Raw genomic sequence first — 25,886 nt, 5'->3', positions numbered from 1 at the left:
CTTTCTGGGTTGTCCTTTCTTTTAGGTTTAATTGTGTTTACTTATTATTAGAATGCATATGCTCGCATGGGGTATGAATTCTGTTTTCTTTGATGCAATTATATTATTAGAAGTGTTATCTGAGTGTTCAGTATGTAACACCCTGGGAAAGCTTCCACTGCTCATGTAATGGTCTTTCTGCAGAATGTGTGTTTGGATTATGTTTAGAGATAACGGGTGTTTTCTCATGTGAACTGGGTCTTTTGTTAGGCGGAACCTAACAAAATCTTTAGTTAAGATTCATAAATATAAATCCTTCCATCTTATGCTGCGTGCTGTCTATTATTTCCTGGCACTTGGCACAGGAAAACAAAGAACACAGCATCCACACAAAACGAGGTTTGAGGTGGGAGAGCCCACTGAATATCACGGGTTAGACGGGACCGGAGTGTATATTAACCTGGACTTACGCAGCCAAAGGAACCAGCGGGGTTTCAGTAACACACATTAAAGTTGCTGGTGAACGCAGCAGGCCAGGCAGCATCTCTAGGAACAGGTACGGTCGACGTTTCGAGCCGAGATCCTTTGTCAGGACTAACTGAAGGAAGAGCTAGTAAGAGATTTGAAAGTGGGAGGGGGAGGAGGAGATCCAAAATGATAGGAGAAGACAGGAGGGGAAGGAATGGAGCCAAGAGTTGGACAGTTTATTGGCAAAAGGGATACGAGAGGATCATGGGGCAGGAGGCCCAGAGAGAAGGAAAAGGGATGCTGCCTGGCCCGCTGCGTTCCCTCTTCCTAGAGATGCTGCCTGGCCTGCTGCGTTCACCAGCAACGTTGATGCCTGTTGCTTGAATTTCCAACACCTGCAGAATTCCTCGTGTTTGGGGTTTCATGTAATAGTTTAATGTCTGTTATTATTCTACCCACTCCGGTCCTCGGTGGTGTTAATCTACATGCGCTGGCGAGTATATTTTTTTTTCTTTCCGAAAGTTTGTCCTTTAACGTCTTATTTTTCTTTGTAAGTTTTCCAGATTGATTTCGATCCGAAAAATGTTGCCAAACGAAGACGTTAATACGGATATATGGGAAGTGTTTATTGCACTTATTTTATGTTTACTATTGAGCTTTGTTTAGCAGATTTTGTTAAGCCTGAGATCTTTGTCGGAGTATGTTTTTTTTTTTGCTGTTAATACCTAAATACCTATATGTTTCATTTTTATCCATCTATTGGATTGCCTCATGCGACTCCTTTTCAAATCCGACTAACTCTATTACATCTTCCCCTCTGCTTAATGTTCTGTACTTATTTAGTCCAAACTATAAGTTCACATTTTTCGAAAAGATTTCTACTATTTGCATTAATTTCTTTAGCTTTAGAGGAGAAGTAGAGTTTAATGTCAAATCGTCCAGAAAGGTGTTTTAAGGTACAATTCGCTTCGTTGTTTAAGATCTGAATCCCGATATTCCTCTAACTAAATAAATTAGACAGCGGATTTGAAGACCGTCAAATTCCTTGCAGGCTTCGGACGTTGCCCGAAAAAAAATGCCTTCCTTTAATTTGAATTGCATGGGTAACCTGCACTGCTGCCTCTGGGGGCGGAACAACGTGCTGGGGCCATCTCTTACAGTAACTCTACATGAGCGCACAGTTCTGCAGTATGGATTGCTGTACGAAGTGATTTAACCTGAGGTCGGTCTCCGGATCTGCAGCCACTGGATCTGACCTGTGATTTGAGTGTTGTATCCCAGACTCACCCTGGTCGGATAACAGACACTGACGGTCAGTAGATCGACCGCAGAACAGGTGCAGTTCCGTGTAACGTCCGAAATATGATGGCGATCAAATTAGGATTATAGCGACGCAGATGCCTTCCTCCATTTGGATAAGAGGTTCAGTTCATTTGGAATCTTTGTGAAGAACGGAGAGGTTTCTCAGAAACTGTCTTCCTGTTTGGAAAAGTAGGTAGCGGGTTCAGAATACGGTCTGGATCTACTCATGTCTGTGATATTGCGGCAGTGCCCGAGTTAATTAATGAACTTCTGTTTGCACAAAGTAGCAGCGTTCGATGATGCAACATTTGCGTTTGGAGTGCTTAAAATCACGAGTTGTTTTTTCTTCTTCTCCTGCATTGGTTGTTCTGCATAACCACAGCCTGTGCCATCTCTCCGTATATAGAGACTCTGGACAAGCACACAACCAGTACAGCAAGGAAACACTGAGGTAAGCCATAGCGCTTAGTGTCTCTTCAGTGGATCTGTAGTCACAGGATGTTAGAAACAAAGGGTCGTTCTGCACGTATAGCCCCCATCTCCACCTCTCTATCTTCACCCCCTGTCTCTCTCCCCCACCCCACCCCGCCTTTCTCTCCTCTCTCTCTCTCTCTTTGAATTGCGAGAAGGGGATGGCGTGTATAAAAGTAGCAGTTTCGGACGAGGTATAGTACAAGTAGCAGGGTAGAACGCCATACCCTTCTCTCAGTTCCTCCGTCTTCCACAACGAAGCACATCTTACCCACTCTCCCTCCCCACTTTCTGCTTTACTTAATGATCTCCCCCTACGCGACTCCCTTGTCGATTCGTCCCTCTTCACTGATCTCCCTCCGGGTGCTTATCGTTGCAAGCAGAATAAGTTTTACACCTTTTTCCTCAGTAACCTTCAGGGCCCTAAAGAGTCCTGCCATGTGAACCCACACGTCACCTGTGAGTCTACTGCCCCCAGTGTGGCCTCCTGTATATCGGCGTAGATTAGGAGAGCGTTTGGCCAAGCATTTATGATCAATCCGCCAGAACAACCGGGATTTCGCAGTGGAGAAAAATATTAATTCCAAATGCATTTCCATTCAGATATGTCCATCCATGGCTTCCTCCACTATCGTAATGAAGCCACACTTACGTTGGTTGGAGGAACAACACCGTTTATTCCATTTAGGTAGCCTCCAGACTGAATGCATGTTCATCGATTTCTCAAACGTCCTGTAATGCCCCACGCCTCTTCCTCCTTTCACCACTTCCCATCGCCCTTCCCCTCTCTTACTTCATCTCCTTGCCCGCCCATCGACTTCCACTCGTGTTCCTCGCCCCCGTTTTATCTTTCTTCCATGACCGTCTGCCTCTTTCACCAATCAACTCCCCCTCTATTTACTGCATCGCTCCCCATCAGGTTTCACCTATCACGTGGCTGTTTCCCTCTCCCCTGCTCCCACCCTTTCATTCTACTTCTCGGTTTTTTTTTTCTCCAGTTCTGCCGAAGTATTTCGGCCCGAAAAATTGACTGTACTTTTTGCATAGATGCTGCCTGGTCTGCTGAGTTCCTCCAGCATTCTGTGTGTGTTGGTCCAATTTCCCGCTTCTGCAGAATTCCGCTCGAATGAAAATGAGAATGAGAATCAGATTTATTATCTCTGACGTGAAACACGTTTTTTTTTGTCTGCAATACAGTGCAAAGACCCCCAAAAACGCGATGAATGAATGAATGAATAAATAAATACATACATACATAAATAAATAAAGATAGATTGATAGATCGATAGGTAGATAGGTAGAGAGAGAGAGAGAGAGAGAGAGAGAGAGAGAGAGGTGGGGGGGGGGGGTTGATTGATTGATAGAGACGTATCCAGTGGGCAAGGTCTCTGCAGGATGGAGTCAGGGAAGATGTTTTCCATGTCTCGGGTATTTTGGGTTGGGGGATGCTTTGTCATCAGGGGAAGACATTGATTATCAATCTCAGAGTGAAGTGTATTGCTGCTGATATATTTGGTAAAATTTATCGTTTTGCTCCAACAGTACAGCGTGACCACAGAAAATCAGTAAATTGCAATAAATATTTCAGGCAGGCAGCGGCTGTATGGAGAGAAAGACGAGATATTTTAGATCAAGTACTCTTAATTAGAACAGAGGCGAGAAAGTAAAGTAAGTTGGGTTATGCAGCACAGAAGGTGGGAAGGCGCTGTAGGAACGAAATGAATATCTCTTGTCGGGTGAGATTTCACCATTCCATTAGGTAGAAAATATTTTTATCTGATCTGCGAGGTAAAGGGCAAACCTTGTTTTACAGACTGCACCAAGCACTCTCACTCTTCGCTCCTTCTGTTCGACCACCCCATCCCAATCCACTACCAGCCCTTACACCTTCCATATCTTCTTCGTCCACTTCCACCCAGCCACTCTTCCTGTCCCGCCTATTCTTTCGCACTCCCCTCTTCCTCATCTCTCTGATGGTGGCGAAGATGCTGGAATGCGCTGCGTGAGAGAGGAGAGGGAGAGTGCTTGGATGGAGATACTGTGACAGTTCATCCCCAGTATCGAGAAGAACTAATTAAAATCGTGATATTATAGCCAATGTAAGAAATCTTTATCAATACGATGCTGTTGACTGCTAGAATTGGTTGGGTGGGCAGGAGTGCTGCTTGCTGTATGGCCCTGTTCCCATGGCAAATACTGGGTAGTGACGGTTTCTGTTTCCCACAGTGTAACCATGCTGCCTGTGTTTCTGCTTGTAGCCTCGCTGGTCATCGAGACTGGCTTGAGTGAAAGGTAAGATCTGGGCCAAATCCCTTTGGTTCCGCCTTCCCACATCCGTCCCCCTGTCGAGATTCCTTGATCCTTTCCCCGCCCGAACTCCCTGCCCTGTGCCGCCTCCGACCCGGCCCTGCCGACTTCACCTCCCTCCTTCCATCTCGACTTCCTGGACCACCCTCCCTCCTCAGCAAGCTTTCCTGCACAAACTCCGCTTCTCCAATCTTCATCGCTTAAATCCTGGTTCTTCATGCTACGTATAAAGGGGCAAGGACAACACCGGAGGAGTCAGGTTACGCATTTGTACTGAGCCACGTCAGTAGCGGTAGATACTCCGCAACAGACAATATGTGAGCTATGAACCGAGCTCCTTTCACAAAATACATTCGCGCTCGATAACGGAATCGAAAAGTGTGTAACTCCTGCACGTCAGAGCTTTCAACATGCCATTGATCGTCCGCATACGGACACTACACGTGATCACAATCGATGTGAAGTAGTACATTACCCAGTCCCACCACTCATCAGCCCGTTTCCTTCGTGGCTTAATATTCATTTCTGTGCTAATACTCACTCCATCGTACCAGCTTTCTCAAACCAGCGCACATCTCCCTTCTCACCTATTCTCCAGACCATCCGCCATTCCATCCGTCCCCGATTGTCAAACTTTTCTCCTGGCTCACCCTCCGAGTTTCTCTCTACAGTCCTGTGTATACAATGTTCCGTCTTTCTTCCACGCTTTTCTTACATCATTGAGTTCTGCATCGCTTATGATTGGAACCACAACCCGCTATGCTTTCTCACTCTGTCTCCAGCCCGGGGTCCCTCTGTAAATCTGCCTCCCACCAGATAACAACCCACATGCTTAGCTCACCCCTCTCTCAATGTCGTACTCTGTTATATTGGTGGGTATGATCTGAAAGCCCCTCTTTTCGGATGGCACTCTTCAGACGATCCACTGATCTGTGGAATGTGCAGCTACTAGGCTACGGTGTCTATTACGATGGTGATTTCTCTTCTTTTGCGCTTGCTTCCAGACGTTGCCTGGAATATGATGTCCTGTGTACCACTGCGGATTACCAGGTAATGGGATCGCGATTATTACTGTTCCCTTCTTCCTTCCCTCGGACGTCTCATCTCTCCTTCAACCACATCCGTTCTGCGGGGTACCTCCCTGTCACAGATCATTGTTCACTGTTTACAGCTGAGCCTCTAATTACCCGATACCGCCACCTGCAGATTCCCGTCCACGTCATTGACTCCGTTCCTCCGTCATTGGTTCTGAATATTGGATCTCCTTATCCCTCAGCACAAGGCAGTCATCGGCAGTTGGACGACTGCAGCCCAGCTGACTGCCCACCCGCTCCGCACTTACCCCGGGGAGGGAAGAGTGGAAGATAAATTAAACATTATAAGAAAGATTTTGAGTCTTTTGGAGAGTGTATGGAAGAGCTTTACTAGTATCTTTACTGAATTAGTGAAGGACACTCGGAATGCTTTCTTTGGAGCGGAGATAGCTGACGCGATATTAATAGAGGTTTATAAGATATTGAAAGGGAACGATGACATGTACTTAACGTGAGAGGCTGTAGTTGCAAAAAAGTGTGAGGCCGTCAATTTTGCACATTTGCATCTGTGCGTGGGAGGTCTTCAAAGACCTCATGCTGAAACTACAGACCTTCTATGTGCTTGTCAGAGCGAAAGGGAATGATAGCAAGTGCAGGGAACCTTGGTTTTCAAAAGCTATTGAGACCTTGATTAAGAAATGAAGAAAAAAGCTACATCACAGGTATAGACACGTAGGAATCAAAGAGGTGTTTACGGAGTGAAGGAGTTATAAGATGACACTTAGGAAATAATTCAGGAGGGCTAAACGAAGGCTAACTAGAAAACAATTTGAATCCTAAGTGATGATACAGATGTGTAAAGAGCAAAGGGATCGCCAGCGACAAAATTGGTCCCTGGAAGTTTAGAATATTCGTGTGCAGCCAAACCAGATGAGGGATCTCCGAGGAACTGTTTTGCGTTTGTATTTCCTCAAGAAGCGGACACGGAGTCTACAGAAATGAAGCAAAGAGACATCAACATGACTGATTTGCTACTGGTTACAGAGGATGGGGTGTTTACTATCTTGAGGGATATCATGGTGGATAAATACCCATAGCCTAACAATACGTTCCCTCGGACTCCACGAGCAGCAAGTACAGAAATTGCAGGGACCCGAGCAACAACATTTATCCCCCCATCTTTTCCACTAGGGGGGATAGCAGAGGGTGAGAGGGTAAACAATGTTGTTCCGCTTTTTTTGAAGGCTTTAAACATAAACCAGGAAATTATAGGCCGGTGGTTCTGACATCAGTTGTGGAAATATTACTGCAAAGTATTCTAAAGGAACTGGTATACAATTATTTGGATAGACACTGACTGATTAAGCATAGACAGCATGGCTTCGTGCTTGGTATGTTATGTCTAACACAGTTACAGAGTTTTTTTGAGGAAGTAACCAGGAAAATGGATGAAGGCAAAGGATTGGTCAATGTCTAGATGGACTTTAACCAGTCATTTGGTAAGGACTCTTATCGGAGGTTAATCGTGAATGTTCATTAGTTCAGCGTTCACCGTCAGCTGGCTAATTGGATGGGACATTATCTTTGTGGGAGAAACCGGACAGTGACAGCAGATGGTTCTCTCTCTGACTTGAGGCCTACGATTGGTGAATCAGGCATCGGCGCTGTGCTCCTTGTTGTTTCTCATCTATGCAACTGATGCTATTGCGGTTAACTGGATCAGCAAAATTGCCGATGACAAGAAGTTTGGGTTTTTAGTGGAATGCGAGGAAGACTGTCATGGCTTCCAGAGGGAGATACATCAGCTCGCCTAAAATATGGCAGGTAGAACTTAATATGGACAAGTGCGAAGCTTTACACTTTGGCAGAATCAACCATAATAAGTCTTACAAAGTAAATATTAGGGCACAGAGGAGTGTGTTAGAAAAAAAGTGATCTGGAATACAGGTGCATCATTGATTGAAAGTGTCGTCATGTTTAGGTAGTGTCGTAGAGAAAGCGTTTGCACATTGGCCTTCATTAATCAATGTATTGAATACAGGAGATGAAATATTGTGTTGAAGTTGTTTCAGACGTCGGTAATTTGGAGTATTGTGTGCAGTTGTGTCACCTACCTGCAGGAAATATGTAAATAAGATTGAAAGAGTACGGTGTAAATTTACAAAGATATTGCCGTATCTAGAGGACCTTCGCTACGAGGAATTATTGAAATCCGTTGTTTGGATTTGAGCCTAACATATTCTGAGGATGTGCTGCGGACAGCTCGAAAGGATTGGCAGGCTTCGAGTGGCAACATGTCCTGCCCACAAATAACTCACCCTGACCTGTACATCCTTATCATATGGGAGGACACCAAAATACCTGGATCACGGGGAGAACAGATAAATTCTCCACAGCCGAGAATGATTGTGCGGACGGCGGGGAATTGTACCTGTGTATCGCGTGCTATAAAACTCTACGTTAGCTGTTGCAGTGCCGTGCCGTCTTGCCAGCGTACTTTCGGTCCTGGAAGGGACTATTGATACAGGTGCGGAGTACCGAGTGCACCTGTGCAGAGTCACACGTGCGGTATTCAGCCGTACCGCAGGTCGGTTCCGTGGCATTCTATCCGTTACCATGCTCACATCGTTCTGCCTCGTCGTATGCTGTCCTTGATCCGCAATCCTGAAACGCACGTCACCCTAACCCCTCTTACTAATCCGCACGGTAACAACTCCATTCTCTGTCAACAGTTCCGCCGTTACAACGAAACAGTCTGGCTTGGAACACATGTGAGCAACGACATGGGAGCTCCAAACGACCTGCAGAGGCTGTACCGCTATATGTGGATGGAAGAAAGAAAAGGTAAGTGGGGAGAGGGGATGGGGAGTGGGAACTCTCCGCACTACCTCTTCGCTACTGGGTAATCTATGGGGAAAAATAAAAGTGCAGTCAACGTTTCGGGCCAAGAAGCTTCGTCAGGACTGGAAACAGTAAAAGATAAGGGGGGTGGGAGGAGTGATGGAGAAAGACCCGGGAGGATGAGGGATGATGAAAACAGCGAAGAAGTTGGTCGGTGAAAGAGTTACGGGGCAGGAGAAGGGAAAGTCTGATAGTACAGGAAAGAATGTCATGGATGATATAAGAGTGGCAGGAGCACCAGAGGGAGTGGATGGGCAGCCAAGCTCCTTAAGGGTGCAAGAAACACCGTCAATGCAGTCGTCGATGTACTGCGTGTAAAGTGGGGGATGGACAGCATGTACGTTTCGACCATAGACCGTTCTACGGAGACGAGTACATATCTAATCAGCTATATAGAGATTTTGAGGGAGTCATTACGAAGAAGGTAATGTAGAGCGTGTTATGCACACGGACTTTAGCAAGGTATTCGAAAATGTCCTGTAGGTCAAGAAGGTCCGGTCGCTCGGCATTCAAGGTGATGCAATAGATTCGATTAGATATTGTCTTTGCGCGAGAATCCTGCTTGTGGCAGTAGATGGTTACCTCTCTGACCAGGAGCCTGTGACAATTGACGAGCCACAGGAATTGGCACTAGGTCCATTGTTTTATCTGACTTATATCATGATCCTGGGGATAAAGTAATTAATTCGATCAGCAATTTTGCCGACGGGGTAAAGATTAGGCGTGTAGTGGCCAGAAAGGAAGGATGTCATGGGTTGCAGAGTTATTTGCTGCACCTTGAGAAATGGCCTGAAATATGGCAGCTGTAATTTTATGCAGACAAGAACGAGCTTCGATAGGACCAACCAGGTAGATTTTGCACATTGAACGGTAGGACACATAGATGTGTGCCAGAAAAAAAGGGATATAGAATTTCAGATGAGTAATTCTTTGAAAGTGGTGTCTAGGGTAGATAAGGCCGTAAAGAATGCGTTTAGCACATTGTCATTTAAGTCAATATATTAAATACGGGACAAGGAATATTATGTTGAAGTATAAGACGACGGTGAGGCCTAATTTTGAACATTGTGTGCAGATTTGGTCAGCTACCTACAAGAAAGATGCAAATAAGCTTCAAAGGTTGTAGAGAAAATTTACAGAGATGTTGACCGAACTGGAGGACCAGAAATATTAGGACAGTTTTGATAGTTTAGGACATTACCTTTTTGAACGTAGAAGATTAAGGGGAGATGTAATAGAGATATACAAACTGTCAGGGGTAGATAGGGCATTTGCACACTAGGTCTGGGTGGAACTACAACCAGAAGCCAAGTAGAGATGGGTGAACGTGTAAAGTTGAATGGGAACATGAAAAGGAGTTTCTGCATTCAGAGCGACATTTCAATACGGAGCGATCTCCCAGCAGAGTTGGTGCATGCGAGTTCGCTGTCAACCTTTAAGCGAAGACTGGACAGATACATGATTGGTCGGAGTAAGGAGGGCTATAATTCAGGCACACGCTGATGGAAGTCGGCAGTTTTATTGGTTCCCGCATTTAAAGGGTTCGAACGGTCTGTTTCTGTGATTTTAATTTCTATGACACGATGAACTTAATCAAGAATCAGGCAATCATCGGTTGAGATATACTCAGTAACCTCGCCCCACTATAGGAAATATTATCGCCTCATTCATTCTATGTAGTCCTTTCAATATTCAGAGGAGTCCAATAATATAACTCTTCAGTCTTCAAATGCATCGTCATACATTTACATTCCATCTGCAACCTCTTTAAATTTTCTCCCCTTTTACCTCAGCCCTTCTTCCAATGCTGTGCTTCCTCAACTCGGCCTACTCCTCTATATGTATTTGGGTCCTACGGCAGCTTGGCCAGAATGCTATCAATCAGGCAGAGAAAGCGTTGACATATAATCTGAAAAGAGGCAGGCCCAACCTGCGGAACACCACTGGTTAAAAGCAGGCAATCATAACAGGCCATCTTTATTTCCAAACTTTGCGTCTTGTCCGGCAGCCAAACTTCGATACATGCCAGTAACTTCTCAGTAACGCATTGGGTGCTTATCCTGTGCAGTTGACCCACTTACAGCAAGATCAATTCATTCTCCTTTCATGTGTCCTACCTCAAAAGAATTGTCAAGTAAGACTTCCAAATCAAAAATTAACTATTTCAATGTACAGGTATTGTCAAACAGTGTGTAAGTTGTTAGTTGATTGGTCACAGGTAGCCACCAAGCAGAAAATTCAAAGAAACCCAACTAGAACATGGATTTGTGCGTGGAAGGTCATGTTTGACAAATCTTATTGAATTTTTTGATGAGTTTACTATGAAAGGTGACGAGGGTAAAACGATGGATGTTGTCTATATGGACTTCAGTAAGGCTTCTGACAAGATTCCACACGGAAGATTAGTTAGGAAGGTTCAAACAAGAGGCAGCAATATGGAAGTAGTAAACTGGATTCAGCAGTGGCTGGATGGGAGACGTCAGAGAGTAGTGGCGGATAACTGCGTCTCAGATTGGAGGACGGTGTGTAGCGGTGTGCCTCAGAGATCTGTACTGGGTCCAATGTTGTTTGTAATATATCTTAATGATCTGGATGATGGGGTGTTAAATTGGATTAGTAACTATACAGACGATACTAAGATAGATGATATTGTGGATGATAAAGTAGGTTTTCAAAGCTTGCAGAGAGATTTAGGCCAGTTAGAAGAGTGGGCTGAAAGATGGCAGATGGAGTTTAATGCTGAAAAAAATGTGAGGTGCTACATTTTGGCAGGACTAATCAAAATAGGACGTACATGGTAAATGGTAGGGCATTAAAGAATGCTTTAGAACAGAAGGATCTAGGAATAATGGTGAATAGTTTCCTGAAGATGGAATCTCATGTGGAAAGGGTGGTGAAGAAAGCTTTTGGCTTGCTGGCCTTTATTAATCAGAGCATTGAGTGTAGGAGTTGAGATGTAATGTTGAATTTGTATAAGACATTGGTAAGGTCAAATCTGGAGTATTGTGTACAGTTCTGCTCACCGAATTATAGATGCCAATAAAATTGAGAGAGTACAGAGGAGGTTTAGTAAAATGTTGCCTGAGTTTCATCTCCTAAGTTACAGAGAAAGGTTGAACAAGTTAGGACGTTTTTCTTTGGAGCGTAGAAGGTTAAGGGAGGACTTAATAGAGGTGTTTAAAATTATGAGGGGGATTGATAGAGTTGACGTGGTTAGATTTTTTTTTCATTGCGACTGGGGAAGATTCAAGCAAGAGGACATGGGTTGAGAGTTAGAGGACAAAAGTTTAGGGGTAACATGAGGGGGAACTTCTTCACTCAGAGAGTGGTAGCTGTGTGGAATGAGCTTCCAGCAGATGTGGTTGAGGCAGGTTCTATGTTGTCGTTTAAAGTTAAATTGGATGGATATATGGACAGGAAAGGAGTGGGGGGTTATGGGCTGAGTGCAGGTCGGTGGGACTAGGATAGGGTAAGAGTTCGGAAAGGAATAGAAGGGCCGAGATGGCCTGTTTCCGTGCTGTAATTGTTATATGGTTATATATATGGTTATAGAACATAGAACATAAAACATAAAGCATAGATCATAGAAAACCTACAGCAGAATACAGACCATTCGCCCCACGAAGCTGTGCCGAACAATTCCTTACATTTAGAAATTACCTAGGGTTGCCTAGAGCCCTCTATTATTCTGAGCACCAGACACCTGTTCAGGAGTCTCTTTGAAGACGCTATCTTATCCACCTCCACCACTGTTGCCGGCAGCCCACTACAGGCACATACCACCCTCTGCCTAAAAAAAAACTTCCCCGGACATCTCCTCGGTACCTACTTCAAATCACGGTAAAACTGTGCGCTCTCGTGTAGTCATTTTAGCCCTGGGAAATCTCCTCTGACTATCCGCACAATCAATGCCTGTCATAATCTTATACACCTCTGTCAGGTCACCACTCACCCTGCGTCGCTCCAAGGAAAAAAAGCCCGAGTTCACTCAACCGATTGTCATACAAGCAATATCCTTGTAAATTTCCTCTGCACCATTTCTATGGTTTCCACATCCTTCCTGTAATGAGGCAACCAGAACTGAGCACAGTAGTCCAAGTGGGGTCTGACCAGGGTCCTATATAGCTGAAACATTACCTCTCAACTCCTATACTCAATCCCATGATTTATGAAGGCCAATGGACTGTATGCTTTCTTAACCGCAGAGTAACCTGCGCAACAGCTTTGAGTGTCCTATGGACTTTACCCCAAAATCCCTCTAATCCTCCATATTCTCAAGAGTCTTACTATTAATATCATATTCTGTCGTAATATTTGACCAACCAAAATGAACCACCTCACACATTTGGGTTGAACTCAATCTGCCACTTCTCAGCCAGTTTTCCATTCTAACTATGTCCCGCTGTAACCTCTTACAGCCCTCCACACTATTCACAACAGCCCCCCTCAACCTTTCTGTCATCAGCAAATTTAGTAAACCGTCCCTCTACTTCCTCATCCAGGATATATATATATATATATATATATATATATATTTAAATCACGAAGTGTCGGGGTCCCAGAACAGATCCATGCAGAATATAACTCGTCTATAACCACTTTGTGCCTTCTGTGGGAAACCACTTCTCGATCCACAAAGCAATGTCCCCTTGGATCCCATTCCTCCTTAATTTCTCAATAAGCCTTACATGGGGTAGCTTGTCAAATACCTTGCTGAAATCCATATACACTGCATCTGCTGCTCTACCTTTATCAGTGTGTTTAGTCACATCCTCAAACAATTCAATCAGGCTCGTAAGGCACGACCTGCCTTCACAAAGCGAAGCTGACTATTCCTAATCCTGTTATTCCTCTCCAAATGTTCATAAATCCTGCCTCTCAGGATGTTTTCCATCAAATTACCAACAACTGAAGTAAGACTCACTAGATTAAATTTCCTGGACTATATTTACTCCTTTTCTTGAATAATGGAACAACATCCGCAACCCTCCAATCCTCCAAAACCTCTCCTGTCCTCATTGATAATGGAAAGAACATCGCCAGAGGCTCAGCAATCCGCCCGCTTACCTCCCAAAGTAGTCTGGGGTACATCTTGTCCGGTCCAGGTGACTTATGCAACTTGATGCTTTCCAAACGTTCCAGCGCATCGTTTCCCTTAATATCTACATGCTTAAGATTTTATATATGGTTATATAAGATTCTATAAGTCATCCCTACAATTGCCAAGATAATTTTCGTCGTGAATACTGAAACAAATTACTCAATAAGTACACCTGTATTCGCCTCCTGTTCCATATACACTTTTCCGTTGTCACACTTGATAGGTCTTATACTCTCATGTGTTACCCTCTTGCTCTTCACATATTTGTAGAATGCCTTCTGGATTTTCTTAATCCTGTCCACCAAGGGATTCGCATGGCCCCTTCTGATTTTCCAGGTTTCTTTCTTAATTTCTTTCCTGCTGGCCTTATAACCTTCCAGATCTCTATGGTTACCTAGTATTTTGAACCTTTCATAAGCTCTTCTTTCCCTCCTGACTAGATTAACAGCAGCTTTTGTACACCACGGTTCCTGTACCCTACCATCCTATCCCTGTCTCATTGGAAAGTACCTCTGCAGAGCTCCACCCAAATATCGCCTGAACATTTGCCACATTACTTCCGCACATTTCCCTGAGGACAACTGTTCCCAATTTATGCTTCCAAATTGCTGCCCGATAGCCTTATATTTCCCTTACTCCAAGTGAACGCTTTCCTAACTTGTCTATTCCTATCCCTCTCAAATGTTATGGTAAATGAGACAGAATTGTGATCACTATCTTCCATATGCTCTCCCTCTGAGCGATCTGACTTCTGACCAGGTTTATTTCCAAATACCAGATCAAGTATAGCCCCTCCTCTTCTAGGCTTATCTACATATTGTGTCAAGACCTTCCTGAACACACCTAACAAACTCCACCCCATCTATTCTCCTTGCTCTACGGACGTGCGAAATGATATTTGGGAAATTAAAATCTCCCACCACGACAGCCCTGTTACTACTACACCTTTCCAGATTTTTTCTCCCGATCTACTCTTCCATGTCCCTGTTACTATTGGGTGGTCTATAAAATCACCCAGTAGATTTATTGACCTTTTCCTGTTCTAACCTCCACCCGCAGAGACTCCGTGTGTTCTTCTTTTTCTTCAGCCATGACACTATCTCTGATCAACAGATCCACGCCGCCGCCTCTTCTTTCCTCCCTCTTTTTTTTATTTCCCGAAACACCTAAAGCCTGGCACTCGACGCAACCATTCCTGCCCCTGCGCCATCCAAGTCTCTGTAATCGCCACAACATCATATCTCCGAGAACGGATACACGCTCTAAGCTCATCAGAATACTCCTTGCATTAAAATAGACAGATCACAAACCATCGTTTTGAGCGCATACCTTCTCCGTCAAATGCCTATCCTCCCTCTCGCACTGTCTCCATGCTTTCTCTATTTGTGAGCCAATCGCCTCTACCTCCGTCTCTTCGGTTTGGTTCCCACCTCCCCCCCCGCCCCCGCCACCCCAGAAATCCGAGTTTAAACTCTCCCCAATAGCCTTAACAAACCTCCCCGTCAGTACATTATTAACCCTGGGATTCAAGTGGAACCCATCCATTTTGTACCGGTCACTCCTGCCCCTGAAGAATTAAGAAAAAAAAAAAACTCAAGACGTCGGAAGATAGAGAGAAAAAAAAGGCAAAACACAGATCATAAAATAAATTGAAGCTAACAGCAACAATCAAACCACAATCTGTGTTTTCATCTGAAACCCGAAACAGCCCCAAAAGCTCTCTCATCAGTTTTTCATATCAGCGAATACGGAGCACAACAGTCGGGACAGTTTTCATTGCCTGAACGGCTTAAGGAACTTATCATGACCATCACACAGCCCGAGCGACGACGGCTGTCACCGCGGACGCCATCACTTTGTCTTTTCAGTCTGTCCAGCAGACGTTTAAATTGACAAGAACACGGACCGGCGAAAGGATTCTGTGTCCCGAGAGAGGATGAACTTCGATGAATACGAGCCAAATCCCGTCTGCAATCTGGGCTGTTTATTTTATATTATATTATTGTTTAGATAGCTTGTGCTGCTTTACACTGGGACTTAGGCACCGCTGCAGCGAAGGCCTTCAGACCGAGAACACGCTGTCTGGCGACAGGCAGCGGGAGCATACTGCAAGGCAGTTTGGCGAACCAAGTCTCATCGTCCCGGGCTGTGCCTTCTCCCTTCGTCGCTCAGAGCGCTCCAAGCACAGCCGGGCCATTTGCATGGTCTTCACAACTCCAGCTGCCACGATTCTGCAACAGCCCATCTCGGCACATCCCTCACGTAGCCTCACTGTCGTTAGCCTGTTCACTGTTTGTGGCGATGCAGACTATGTCTCATAAGACTCTACCACCATCCCTAGCCCCCAGCAGTCTGTGCAGAAAGGCCAGTATATCTAATATTTCCCCTTCAGTTTCCTCCAATCACCTTCAACGCTCTCTAATATCAGCCATTACGGCTCTCAGGAAAAGAGAAAATCTGGTTGTCGACTCTATCTATGCCTCTTATCATCCTACACACCTCTATCAGTCACCTCTCATTCTCCCTCTCTTCAAATATTAAAGCCCGAGCTTGCACAGATACCCTCAGAGGATATACCCCCTAATCCAGCCAGCATTCTGGTAAATATCTACTGCACCTTCTCTAAGACTTCCACGAACTTCGTACAACTTGGCGAACTGAACTGAACACAATGCCACAAGTGTGGTATAGTCAGGATTTGAGTTCGCGGCTCCTTAACTCAAATTTAATAGGGGCCTCAAGGCCAATGCTTTCATGCTAAGCGTGTTCGGGATGGGAAATGAGGTGACAGAGGCCGGTACAATAACAAGAATTAAAAGTGATTAGATTGGGTACATAGATAGTAACTGTTTAGAGGGATATGGGCAGTAATGGTACGAACTCAGGTATATGAATCGGCTGGGCTGGATAAAAGGGGCTGAATAGCCAGTTTCCGTTCATTATAGATTTTGGACTCGATGACTACCTCAGCTCTATTCTGGTCTGGGAATTCACCATCCATGTGGCGTGCATTGAAATGGCGCTTCTATCACCGTATCGTGAGCACCACATTTAGCAGATGCACCGTGTAACCCCACACGTTGCGAAAACAAACAGTCCTCAATACCAGCCGACAGTGCGTCTAGATGAACGTGTCGTGCTGTTGGAGCATAGTATAACTTCAACCTGTTCTCTGTTTTACTGAGATCTTAGAGAAAATTGTACCACCATTTTTCCAATTTACCCAATCAACATATCAGCATTTCCAATGAAATTAATAAGCGATTGCCACTTTCGACAACCACCTCCTGCAGCAACATAACGCGGGGGGCGGGGGGGGGGGGACTTGGTAGTTGCAGTATATGCCTCTAAAAGTTTTGCTGATATTAGTTTCATTGTTCAGCTGCAACCTGAGGGGATAGCTACAATTGTATCACAAAACGGCGAAATTGACTGCACCAGTGCACTACGAAATATAACTCTTCTTTCAATAAAACTGATTGCCCCGGAGGGAAGCGGTCAGCGCGATTTCCAGAGGTCGAATAGCAATTCGGTGCTGCTCAGTCCCCGTAAAATGCACGGGTTCTCCCTGTCCCATAGTTTCACCCACAGTACAAAAATGCATCGTAGAACTGGTCATTACAAAAAAATCACGTGATTACATTCTGATTAATCGTGTTTTTCCGGGGTTGCACGGGCGAAACGTCTCAAAGGGCCAGACGGTTATATTCTGCACTGTCTCGTTAAATGGCGAATTAACTCTACAGACAAACCACTTAATTGCAAATATTTTAAACCGTCTTTGTAACATTTATTTGATTATGCAGATTAAGGCTGAGTCAATTACAATAAACTACATCGAAATTGTCCAAATCAGTGTTACAGTCAGGACGCTGGAGCAAGGATCCAATCGCAGACCCAGTACTGTGCACACAGTGATAGTAATTGAGTAACAAATCCCGAGGTGCAAACAAAGTCGGCGTCAAAGTTCAGGCAAAGATCCAAACATCCAGAGAAATCCAAAAACCAGAATCGGGAAACAGGCAGAGTCAATATTGAGACGGGCAGAGTACAGATATGAATGCTGGAAAGACTCACGAAAATTCACTCGTACGATCCAGCAACAAACAGGTGAAAACAAAGGACTAAAATGTACTAAACAAGAACACATGGCAATACAAAAAAGACAGACTGACGGCGAGCGGGAAACACGCAAAATTACAGTTACACTGTTGGTACTGACAGTTACTTCAATAACTCTGTTAAGTAACTTGCTATAACATACTTCATTCTTGGTATTCCATGATTCACAACCGTCTGTAACATTTATTTTGATTGCGAATAGACTTAATTCTATAACAAAACATTTTTTTTTTATAAATGAATTTGCCTGTGAGCAGCGATTATTGAGAAATCGTGAAGCCTGAGAATATGTAGGTCAGTCAGGTTCTCCGACTGAGTGGGAAACGCACCGACTGGCGGCATTTTGGAGTTTTGAGCAGCGATAAATTGGAGAACTGAAGCCTGATCACACGTAACTTGCTCAGGTTCTCCGAATGGGTTGAAAAGGAAGCGAATCGCGGCTACTTGGAGCTTTGATTTTCAATTGATTGGCAACAACAAATTAACGTGAGGCAAGATCGTGTGGGTAGGCATTGTCTGATCAGTCATCTCTAGACAGATCAGAAATAGAGTGGAGATTTCTTGGGCATTGGCTCATCTAGGTTTCAGAAAAGAGAGGTTTGAGTGAGAGAAGGCAGCGTTCCTCCCTCACAATTCTTTGTTTTCTTGCTCAGTTCCAGATGCCAGGAAGGACAATGGAATGCATGTCGTGGGAAGTGGGAAGGCAGGAGTACTTTCATTGTTTCTGATAATTACGCCTGCGAAAAGTGCATAGAGATGCAGCTTCTTACCTCCACGCAAGGAGCTGGAGATGAGATTTAATAGAATCTGGATTATCTGGGAGCCTAGGTCTGACAGTCACGGCATATAGATATGCAGATCACAAGTAATTCGGTGACAGCCTGTCAAGTTAAGTCGGTTAAACAGACAATGCCGAATGCCATTGTGGCCTTTCCCCTCAACAGCAGATATCACTTTGGATATGTTGTGCGGAAAGACCCAGCAGAGGTCAGAGTGGTCAGGTATCTAGTACTGAGACTGACTCTGCGATTCCAATTGAAAAGAAGAAGAAGAGGCTACCCGTGGTTATACGAGATTCGCTGGTTAGGGGAATAGAAATGATGTTTTGAGGCGGTGAACGATATTCCAAGATGCCACATTGCCTCCCTGGGTGCCAAGCTCCGCGATATCTCGGATCACGACCTGAGCAATCTGAAGTAGAAGGAGGACCAGACAGAAGTCGTGGCATCGGTAGGAAGAATGGCGAGGTTCCTCAAAGCGTATTCAACTGTAAAGTGCTAAGTTAATTGGCCGGAACTTCAAGCTTCTCATCTCAGGATTGCTACCCGTACAGTGAGGTCCGAAATAGGAAGATGTTACAAGAGACGCAGGCTCGTACTGTGAGTGTTACTTTAAGAGCTCCTAAGTAAGGCGAGACTATGTCGTCGGTCGCAAGCTGCGGCAGCCGGCTGCAGACTTAATCCGAGAGAGAGAGAGAGAGAGAGAGACTGCAAAAGCTGTTGGAACTTCAGTTTGTTGCTGTCATTGTAAGACTGAGAGTTCCATACCCTCCCACGAACAAAACGTTGGGTTGTTTTATCGTCACGCAGTGCACACTGGATGTGTGACTGCCACTTTGTATAATCCATATGTATGGATTTGTTGGAGTATCCTTTTGTTGTGGTCCAGTCCGTGAAGTCCGCATTACGGTTCACGGTCCGCTTCATCGATCCTTGTTCTGGGTTTTCCTGTTTTATCCCTTGTTCTGTTGAGTGCCTCAATTGAGGCACCTGATTCTCATTTTGGTCTGGCTACTTAAATAGCTCCGAGGTTCAGCTTCATTTGGTGGACTGTTCCCTTCCCCTTTCATCTGAAGCCTTGCCCTGAAGCCCTGCCTGCAACCTTCTCCTGAAGCCCTGTCTGCAACCTCGCCTGCATCGTCGTCTGTAATGCCGTCAAGTTTAACCGCTGGAGCAAGACCAGGGCCTTGCAGTCTCAAGATAAGGAACAGTCTGTCGTTGTTTGGAATTGTTTCTTTGTTTCCTCGCCTTGGCTAGGTAGGTCTCGCCGTTTGCCGCTACCTTGAGTTGGAACTGTTTCTGTATCCTCACTTCGCTAGATAGGTCCGGCCATTTACTGCTACACTGAATAGAGAACTGCCTCTTCCTGTTCAGTGTACTGTGTACAGAAAGAGCTCCGGCCCTTGGTCCATTCCCAAGGAGGGGGTTCTGGCTTTGTGTGCTGTGTACGAGTCCGGGCCCTACGTCCTGCTCCCAAGGAGGGGTCCCGGCTCTGTGTTCCGTGTTCCTGTGTTCAAAGTCCAAGGCTCCGAGGTTCCAGTCTCCCAAGACCAAGGATCTGTGTCCCAGTCTCTGAAGACCAAGTCAAGGCTTCGTGTTCTCGTCCTGTCTACGTGCCTCGCCCAGCCCCGTGCTGAAGTTTCCTCGCCCTGTGCTGGAATTCCCTCGTCCAGTCCTGCAGCCACGCCTCGTCCTGTTGCCATATCTTGTCCTCGCCTGGATCCGGGGTCCGAGTTCGAGTCAAGATCCAGGTTCCGGGTCCCTGTCCAGTCTTTGGCTCGAAGTCCTAGACGAGGCTCCAAGTTCCAAGTTCCTCATCCAGGTCCAGTTTTCCTATTTAAGTCCTTGTCCAGGCTCTGAATCCTAGTCTCATCCAGGGCCTGTGTCAATGTCCAGCGTCCTTTCTTCCCCACTACCCTTGCTTTCTTATCACTCCGAGTCCTGTTCCGAGTACTTCAGTGTCTGTGTCTTCCATTTGGGTCCGCTACTAACGCCCTCCTCATGGCACCTGTGTTATCAGTTTTGTTGGACCTTACCTGGAATCGGGGCGTTATGTGACAACCACTTGAAGACGATATTCTTGTGACTGTCGTTTGGTGATATCTCCAGGTGGATTTCGGAACGACTCGACGTCTGCTATTTCGTTCTACCAGTGCGGAACTTGTTGAATTCGACAATCTCCTTCTCCCTACATGATATTCTTGATTACAAATCTCTCTCCCGTCACTTATTCTGTGGATTACTGGATTTGTTCGACTTTGCCATCTTAAGGTTTTAAGAACTCTTCCTAAAATTGACTTTTGGCAGCTACACACACATTTACACGCATAAAACTGTTAGCCTCCGTTTATTTCGTTTAATTTTCTACACTGTGAGTAGATACTAATAAAAATAGTGGTTTTAGCATTGAAACCCGACTCAATGTGTGAAATATTGCTGCTGGCACGTGGTATACATTTGGGGGTTCGTCCGCGTTATGAAAAAAAAATACAGATCATTAATCGAGTGACTGTCGGTCTGATTGATTATTTTCTTTTCCTTTGAGTGATTTGCGTGTGGAAAGCAGCAGCAATGGATAGTGCTGCATATCTGGCATTACCAACCTCTGCGACATTAGGGGTAGCCAAAAAGAAAGACGTTGACCATTGCTAAAGAGCTGGACCTTACAGAGTTAAAGTGATGTATGATGAAGCCAGATATTCAGAGGAAAATAGCTGAGCACTATATAGCTAAGGAGGAATTTGAGGAGGAGGAGGTGTTAGAGAGGTTTCCTTAAACAAACCTGAGATCCAGTTACGACTGGAACAAGTTAAGTTAGAGAGATTTAAACCAGACTGCGGAAAAGAGAAAGAGGCAAACAAAGGCAGTTTGAGATAGTGATAGACACGTTAAGGCTCGGGAGGCAAACGTCTGGCTCTAGGAAACTGGATGTACCGTTTGTTGCCGGTCAGGAAGTTAAACTTGTCCCTCCATTTGATGAGGCTGCGGCTGATAAATACTTCCAGCATTTTGAGAAAGTTGCTTCGGGACTACAGGGGCCAAAAAGGATTGGCCTTTTCTCTTACAAAGTGTAATTAAGGGTAAAGCTCAACAGGTTTATTCTGCCCTATCAATTGAAGACGCAGCTAATTATGAGGACGTGGAACAGGCTATGCTAAACCTTATGAAGTGTTTCCACAGCCTATAGGCAAACGTTTAGGAATTTGAAGAAGTCTGTGAAACAGTCTCATGTGAAATTTGCTTATGAGAAGTCTATGTGTTTTGAGCGATAGTGTACATCCGAAAATGTGGGTGATACTTTTGATAGACCGAAAGAGTTGGTTTTAATTGAAGAGTTTAAAAGGTGCGTCCATAACGATGTAAAGGAAATTTAGATTAGAAGTATGCAGCGACTTTACAAGACTCTGTGAAGTTAGCAGATGAGTTTGCTGTAACCCACAAGATTATGTTTACCGAGAGTAAGACTTTCCAAAAGAGTAGCATAGATAGTCATGGTAAATCAGAAATTAAATCTGGAACTAGTGACAAAGGTAAGAATGAAGGGAAACAGTTAAAGGAGAAATATTCTGGTCCTACTTGTGACTATTGTAGAAAACCTGCTCATGTTATGGTTGTTTCCTCTTAAAGAAGTAGAAGGAAAAAGAGGCAGTTCCAGATGCCTGTATACAAAACATTGAAACACCTGTGAACCCACAGGGTTCCGGACATTCTGATGAAGCTCTGTCAAAGGCTAAGACGTCTAGCCTGGTTCGGAAAGAATTCCTTCCTTTTACGTCATATGGGTTCGTTTCAGTGAATGAAGGGTCAACCCTGGTGCCAGTGAAATTATTTTCCAGATACCGGCGCTTCTCAGTCACTCTTGTTAGACAATGTTCTGGAATTTTGTGATGAGACTGAAGGTGAAGTAAATCTTATTCGAGGCCTCGAGGGCGGCATTGTTTCAGTACGTCTGCACAAGGAGATTCTGAAATAAAAAAAACTTAGTCTCCCGCCCTGTTAAGATAGAACTGCGACCCGGCTGACCGGTGGAAAGTGTGTTTTTGTTGTTCGGCAATGACATGGCATGTGATAAAGTTGCTCCTGCAGTGCAGCTGCAGACTAAGCCGATCACAGACGCCCTGAAGATGGACTCTAATGTTTATCCATCCTGCGCAGTAACTTGAGCTGTGGCCAAGAAGTTAGTCAATGCAGATGGTTCTGTGCAGAATGATTTTGCTATATCATGGTCCGGATCAGGTTCCTTTTAAATTTACTTTGTTTGTCTTACGACCCAGACCGTTCACTCCCTGTTTCCCTATAATGCCCTATGTTCCAGTGTCCCTCGGGCTTGGTGATTAAAGGCAATTTATTCTCGACTGACACGGCAGTTTATAAGTCTCCGGCTTTCAGCCGTTCCGGGCGAGAGCGTTATGGAGCATTAACGAAGTCGCCGAAGCTAGTGCGAGCCAATGTCATCTGCAGGAGCCAGCTAAGTTTCTTGCCGGAGCAAGCCTAGTCTCCTCCCGAAGCAAATGCCAGCAAGCCGCCTTCCCTTGCCAGAGCGGGTCCGTCAAAGTTAACCCGCCGGGGTAAATCAAGAGTTTGCCGCTGCTTGGAGCGTACTTCTGCCCAGTTATAGTAGTGTCCATTGTTGTGTGGTCTCCGTATCCATGTCTTGCGTCTAAAAGGGGATCTGGCCCTGTACGCTGGGAGGGTCCAGACCATGTGTCAAGAAGAGTCCCGACTCCGTCCTGTGCCTAAGGAGGATTCCCGGCTTGGTGTTTTATGTCCTGTGTCTGAGTCTGACCCGTGAATAAGAAGAGTCCCTGGCTCCGAGGTTCAAGTATCAAGTCCTGTTTCATGTATCAAGTCCTGGCTCCGAGGTTCAAGTATCAAGTCCTGGCTCTGAGGTTTCAAGTATCAAGTCCTGGCTCTGAGGTTCCACGCATCAAGTCCTGGCTCTGAGGGTTCAAATATCAGGTCCTGACTCTAAGGTTTCAAGTAACAGGTCCCGGTTCTGAGGTTTCAAGTAACAGGTCCTGGTTCTGAGGTTTCAAGTATGGAGTCCTGGCTCCGAGGTCCGTGTTCCGTGTCCTGGCTCCGAAGTCCGTGTTCCGAGTCCTGGCTCCGAGGTCCGTGTTCCGAGTCCTGGCTCCGAGGTCAGTGTTCCGAGTCGTAGCCCAGACCCTGAGTCGCAGCCTATTCCAGGGCCTGAGTCCTTGTCCATTACGCTATTCGTCCTTTCGCTTTGCTGTCCCTGTAACAAGAAATAAAATCAATTTAGTTAACCTTGCAAAACGTGATGTGTGTTCTGCATTTGGAAGGACAAACTCCAAGGCAGAGTACAAAGTAAATGGCAGGATACTTGGTGGTGTGGAGGAGCAGAGGGATCTGGGGGTAGATGTTCACAGATCCCTGAAAAGTTGCCTCACAGGTGGATAGTGTAGTTAAGAAAGCTTATGGGGTGCTAGCTTTCATAAGTCGAGGGATAGAGTTTAAGAGTCGCGATGTAATCATGCAACTCTATAAAACTCTGGTTTGGCCACACTGGGGGTACTGTGTCCAGTTCTGGTCGATTCACAATAGGAAGGATGTGGAAGCATTGGAAAGGGTACAGAGGAGATTTACCAGGATGCTGCCTGCATTAGAGAGTATGCATTATGATCAGAAATTAAGGGAGCTAGGGCTTTACTCTTTGGAGAGAAGGAGGATGAGAGGAGACATGATAGAGGTGTACAAGATAATAAGAGGAATAGATAGAGTGGATAGCCAGCGCCTCTTCCCCAGGGCACCACTGCTCAATACAAGAAGACATGGCTTTAAGGTAAGGGATGGGAAGTTCAAGGGTGATATTAGAAGAAGGTTTTTTACTCAGAGAGTGGTTGGTGCGTGGAATGCACTGTCTGAGTCAGTGGTGGAGGCAGATTCACCAGTGAAGTTTAAGAGACTACTAGACAGGTATATGGAGGAATTTAAGGTGGGCGCTTATATGGGAGGCAGGGTTTGAGTGTCGGCACAACATTGTGGGCCGGAGGGCCTGTACTGTGCTGTACTAATCTATATTTGGGTCCACCCTTGCTCCGCTTTTATAGCATGCTACCCATGATAGCCCAAATCGGGACTCAAATTTGGGCTATCAGATCTTGATGATTTGTGAGCTGCATTTCTTCCTTCATTATTGGAACAGGATCATCATATTAGGTCTGATAATAAAGATTTTTCTTTGTCCAGAAAGGCGTTTATAGCAGAACAGAGTAGAGATCCTGGTATTACAGCTTTGAGAGAAAAGACTCATAGATAATGAGATTGAGAAAGTGCCAGTAGGGTATTATATCAAGAATGGAGTGTTAATGAGGAAGTGGAGACCACCTGATATTCCTGCAAGTGAGGAATGGGCAATTGTTCATCGAGATGTAGTTCTTAAAGTCCATAGGAATGAGATTTTAACCTTGGCCCATAGTAAGCCCTTGGTGTCCATTTAGGTGTGAATAAAACTGTGAACAAGATTTTTTAAACAATTCTTCTGGCCTGGTTTGAGGAAAGATGTTGCGACATTTTGCAGAACTTGCAACACTTGTCAGGTTGTGGGTAAACCTAATCAGGTCACCCCAGTGGCCCCGCTGCAGCCTATTCCTGCATTTGGTGAACCCTTTTCTAAAGTTGTTGTGGATTGTGTTAGCCCATTGCTGAAGACCAAAGCTGACGATCTGTATTTATTAACCATCATGTGTACAGCATCCAGATTTCCCAAGCAATATCGCTCAGAAATATAAAACTCAACCTATCGAAGGCTATCATAAAGATTATCACTTGGTTTGGTTTACCTAAAGAAATTCAGTCTGAACAAGGAAGTAATTTTATGTCAGGTGTATTCCAGTAGGTAGTTTATGAACTGGGAGACCAGAAATCATTTCGTCTGCGTATCATCCGGAATCACAAGGGGCCTTAGAAAGATTTCGTTCTACCCTCAAAGCTAAGATTAAGACATTCTGTACTGAAAATGGTAAGGATTGGGATGAGGGAGTTCACTTGATTTTATTTGCAGTAAGATAGTCTGTGCAAGAGCCCTAGGCTTTAGCCCTTTTGAACTTGTGTTTGGACACCAATTCCGGGGTCCTTTGGCATTATTAAAGGAACATTGGTTTAACAAAGACCTGCATATTAATTTGCAAGACTATGTGTTGAAATTCAAGGACAGATTACACCAGGCCTGTAGCTTAGCAAAGGAAAACTTTAAAGTTTCTCAGGAAAGAATGAAGACGTGGTATAATAAACAGGCTAGAATGAGGTCATTCGAGCGGGGAGATAAGGTTCTTGTGTTTTTTCCCACGCCAGCGAACCCTTTGCGAGGTAGGTTCCACCGTCCTTATGAGTCTAAAATTAATGATATGGATTATGCATTCAAAACACCAGACAGACAAAACTCAACATAGCTCAGTTATA

General features: G+C 44.9%; 1 protein-coding gene across 1 annotated transcript in view; it reads left to right on the top strand.

Annotated features, from left to right (window-relative positions):
- Nucleotides 1-1,901: 1,901 nt before the first annotated feature.
- Nucleotides 1,902-25,886, top strand: part of LOC140207580 (uncharacterized) — a 38,419-nt gene continuing 14,434 nt past the window's right edge. Inside the window, exons 1-4 of the mRNA XM_072276128.1 lie at nucleotides 1,902-2,200; nucleotides 4,447-4,512; nucleotides 5,532-5,577; nucleotides 8,294-8,405. Of these exons, the coding sequence (XP_072132229.1) occupies nucleotides 2,046-2,200; nucleotides 4,447-4,512; nucleotides 5,532-5,577; nucleotides 8,294-8,405 (379 nt within the window). The 5' untranslated portion in view covers nucleotides 1,902-2,045. The remainder of the gene's footprint in view (nucleotides 2,201-4,446; nucleotides 4,513-5,531; nucleotides 5,578-8,293; nucleotides 8,406-25,886) is intronic.

Source organism: Mobula birostris, chromosome 13 (genome assembly GCF_030028105.1).
Source record: "Mobula birostris isolate sMobBir1 chromosome 13, sMobBir1.hap1, whole genome shotgun sequence".
NCBI lineage: Eukaryota > Metazoa > Chordata > Chondrichthyes > Myliobatiformes > Myliobatidae > Mobula > Mobula birostris.
Note: the sequence above shows the minus strand (reverse complement) of the source record. Positions and strands in the feature narration are given on the sequence as shown.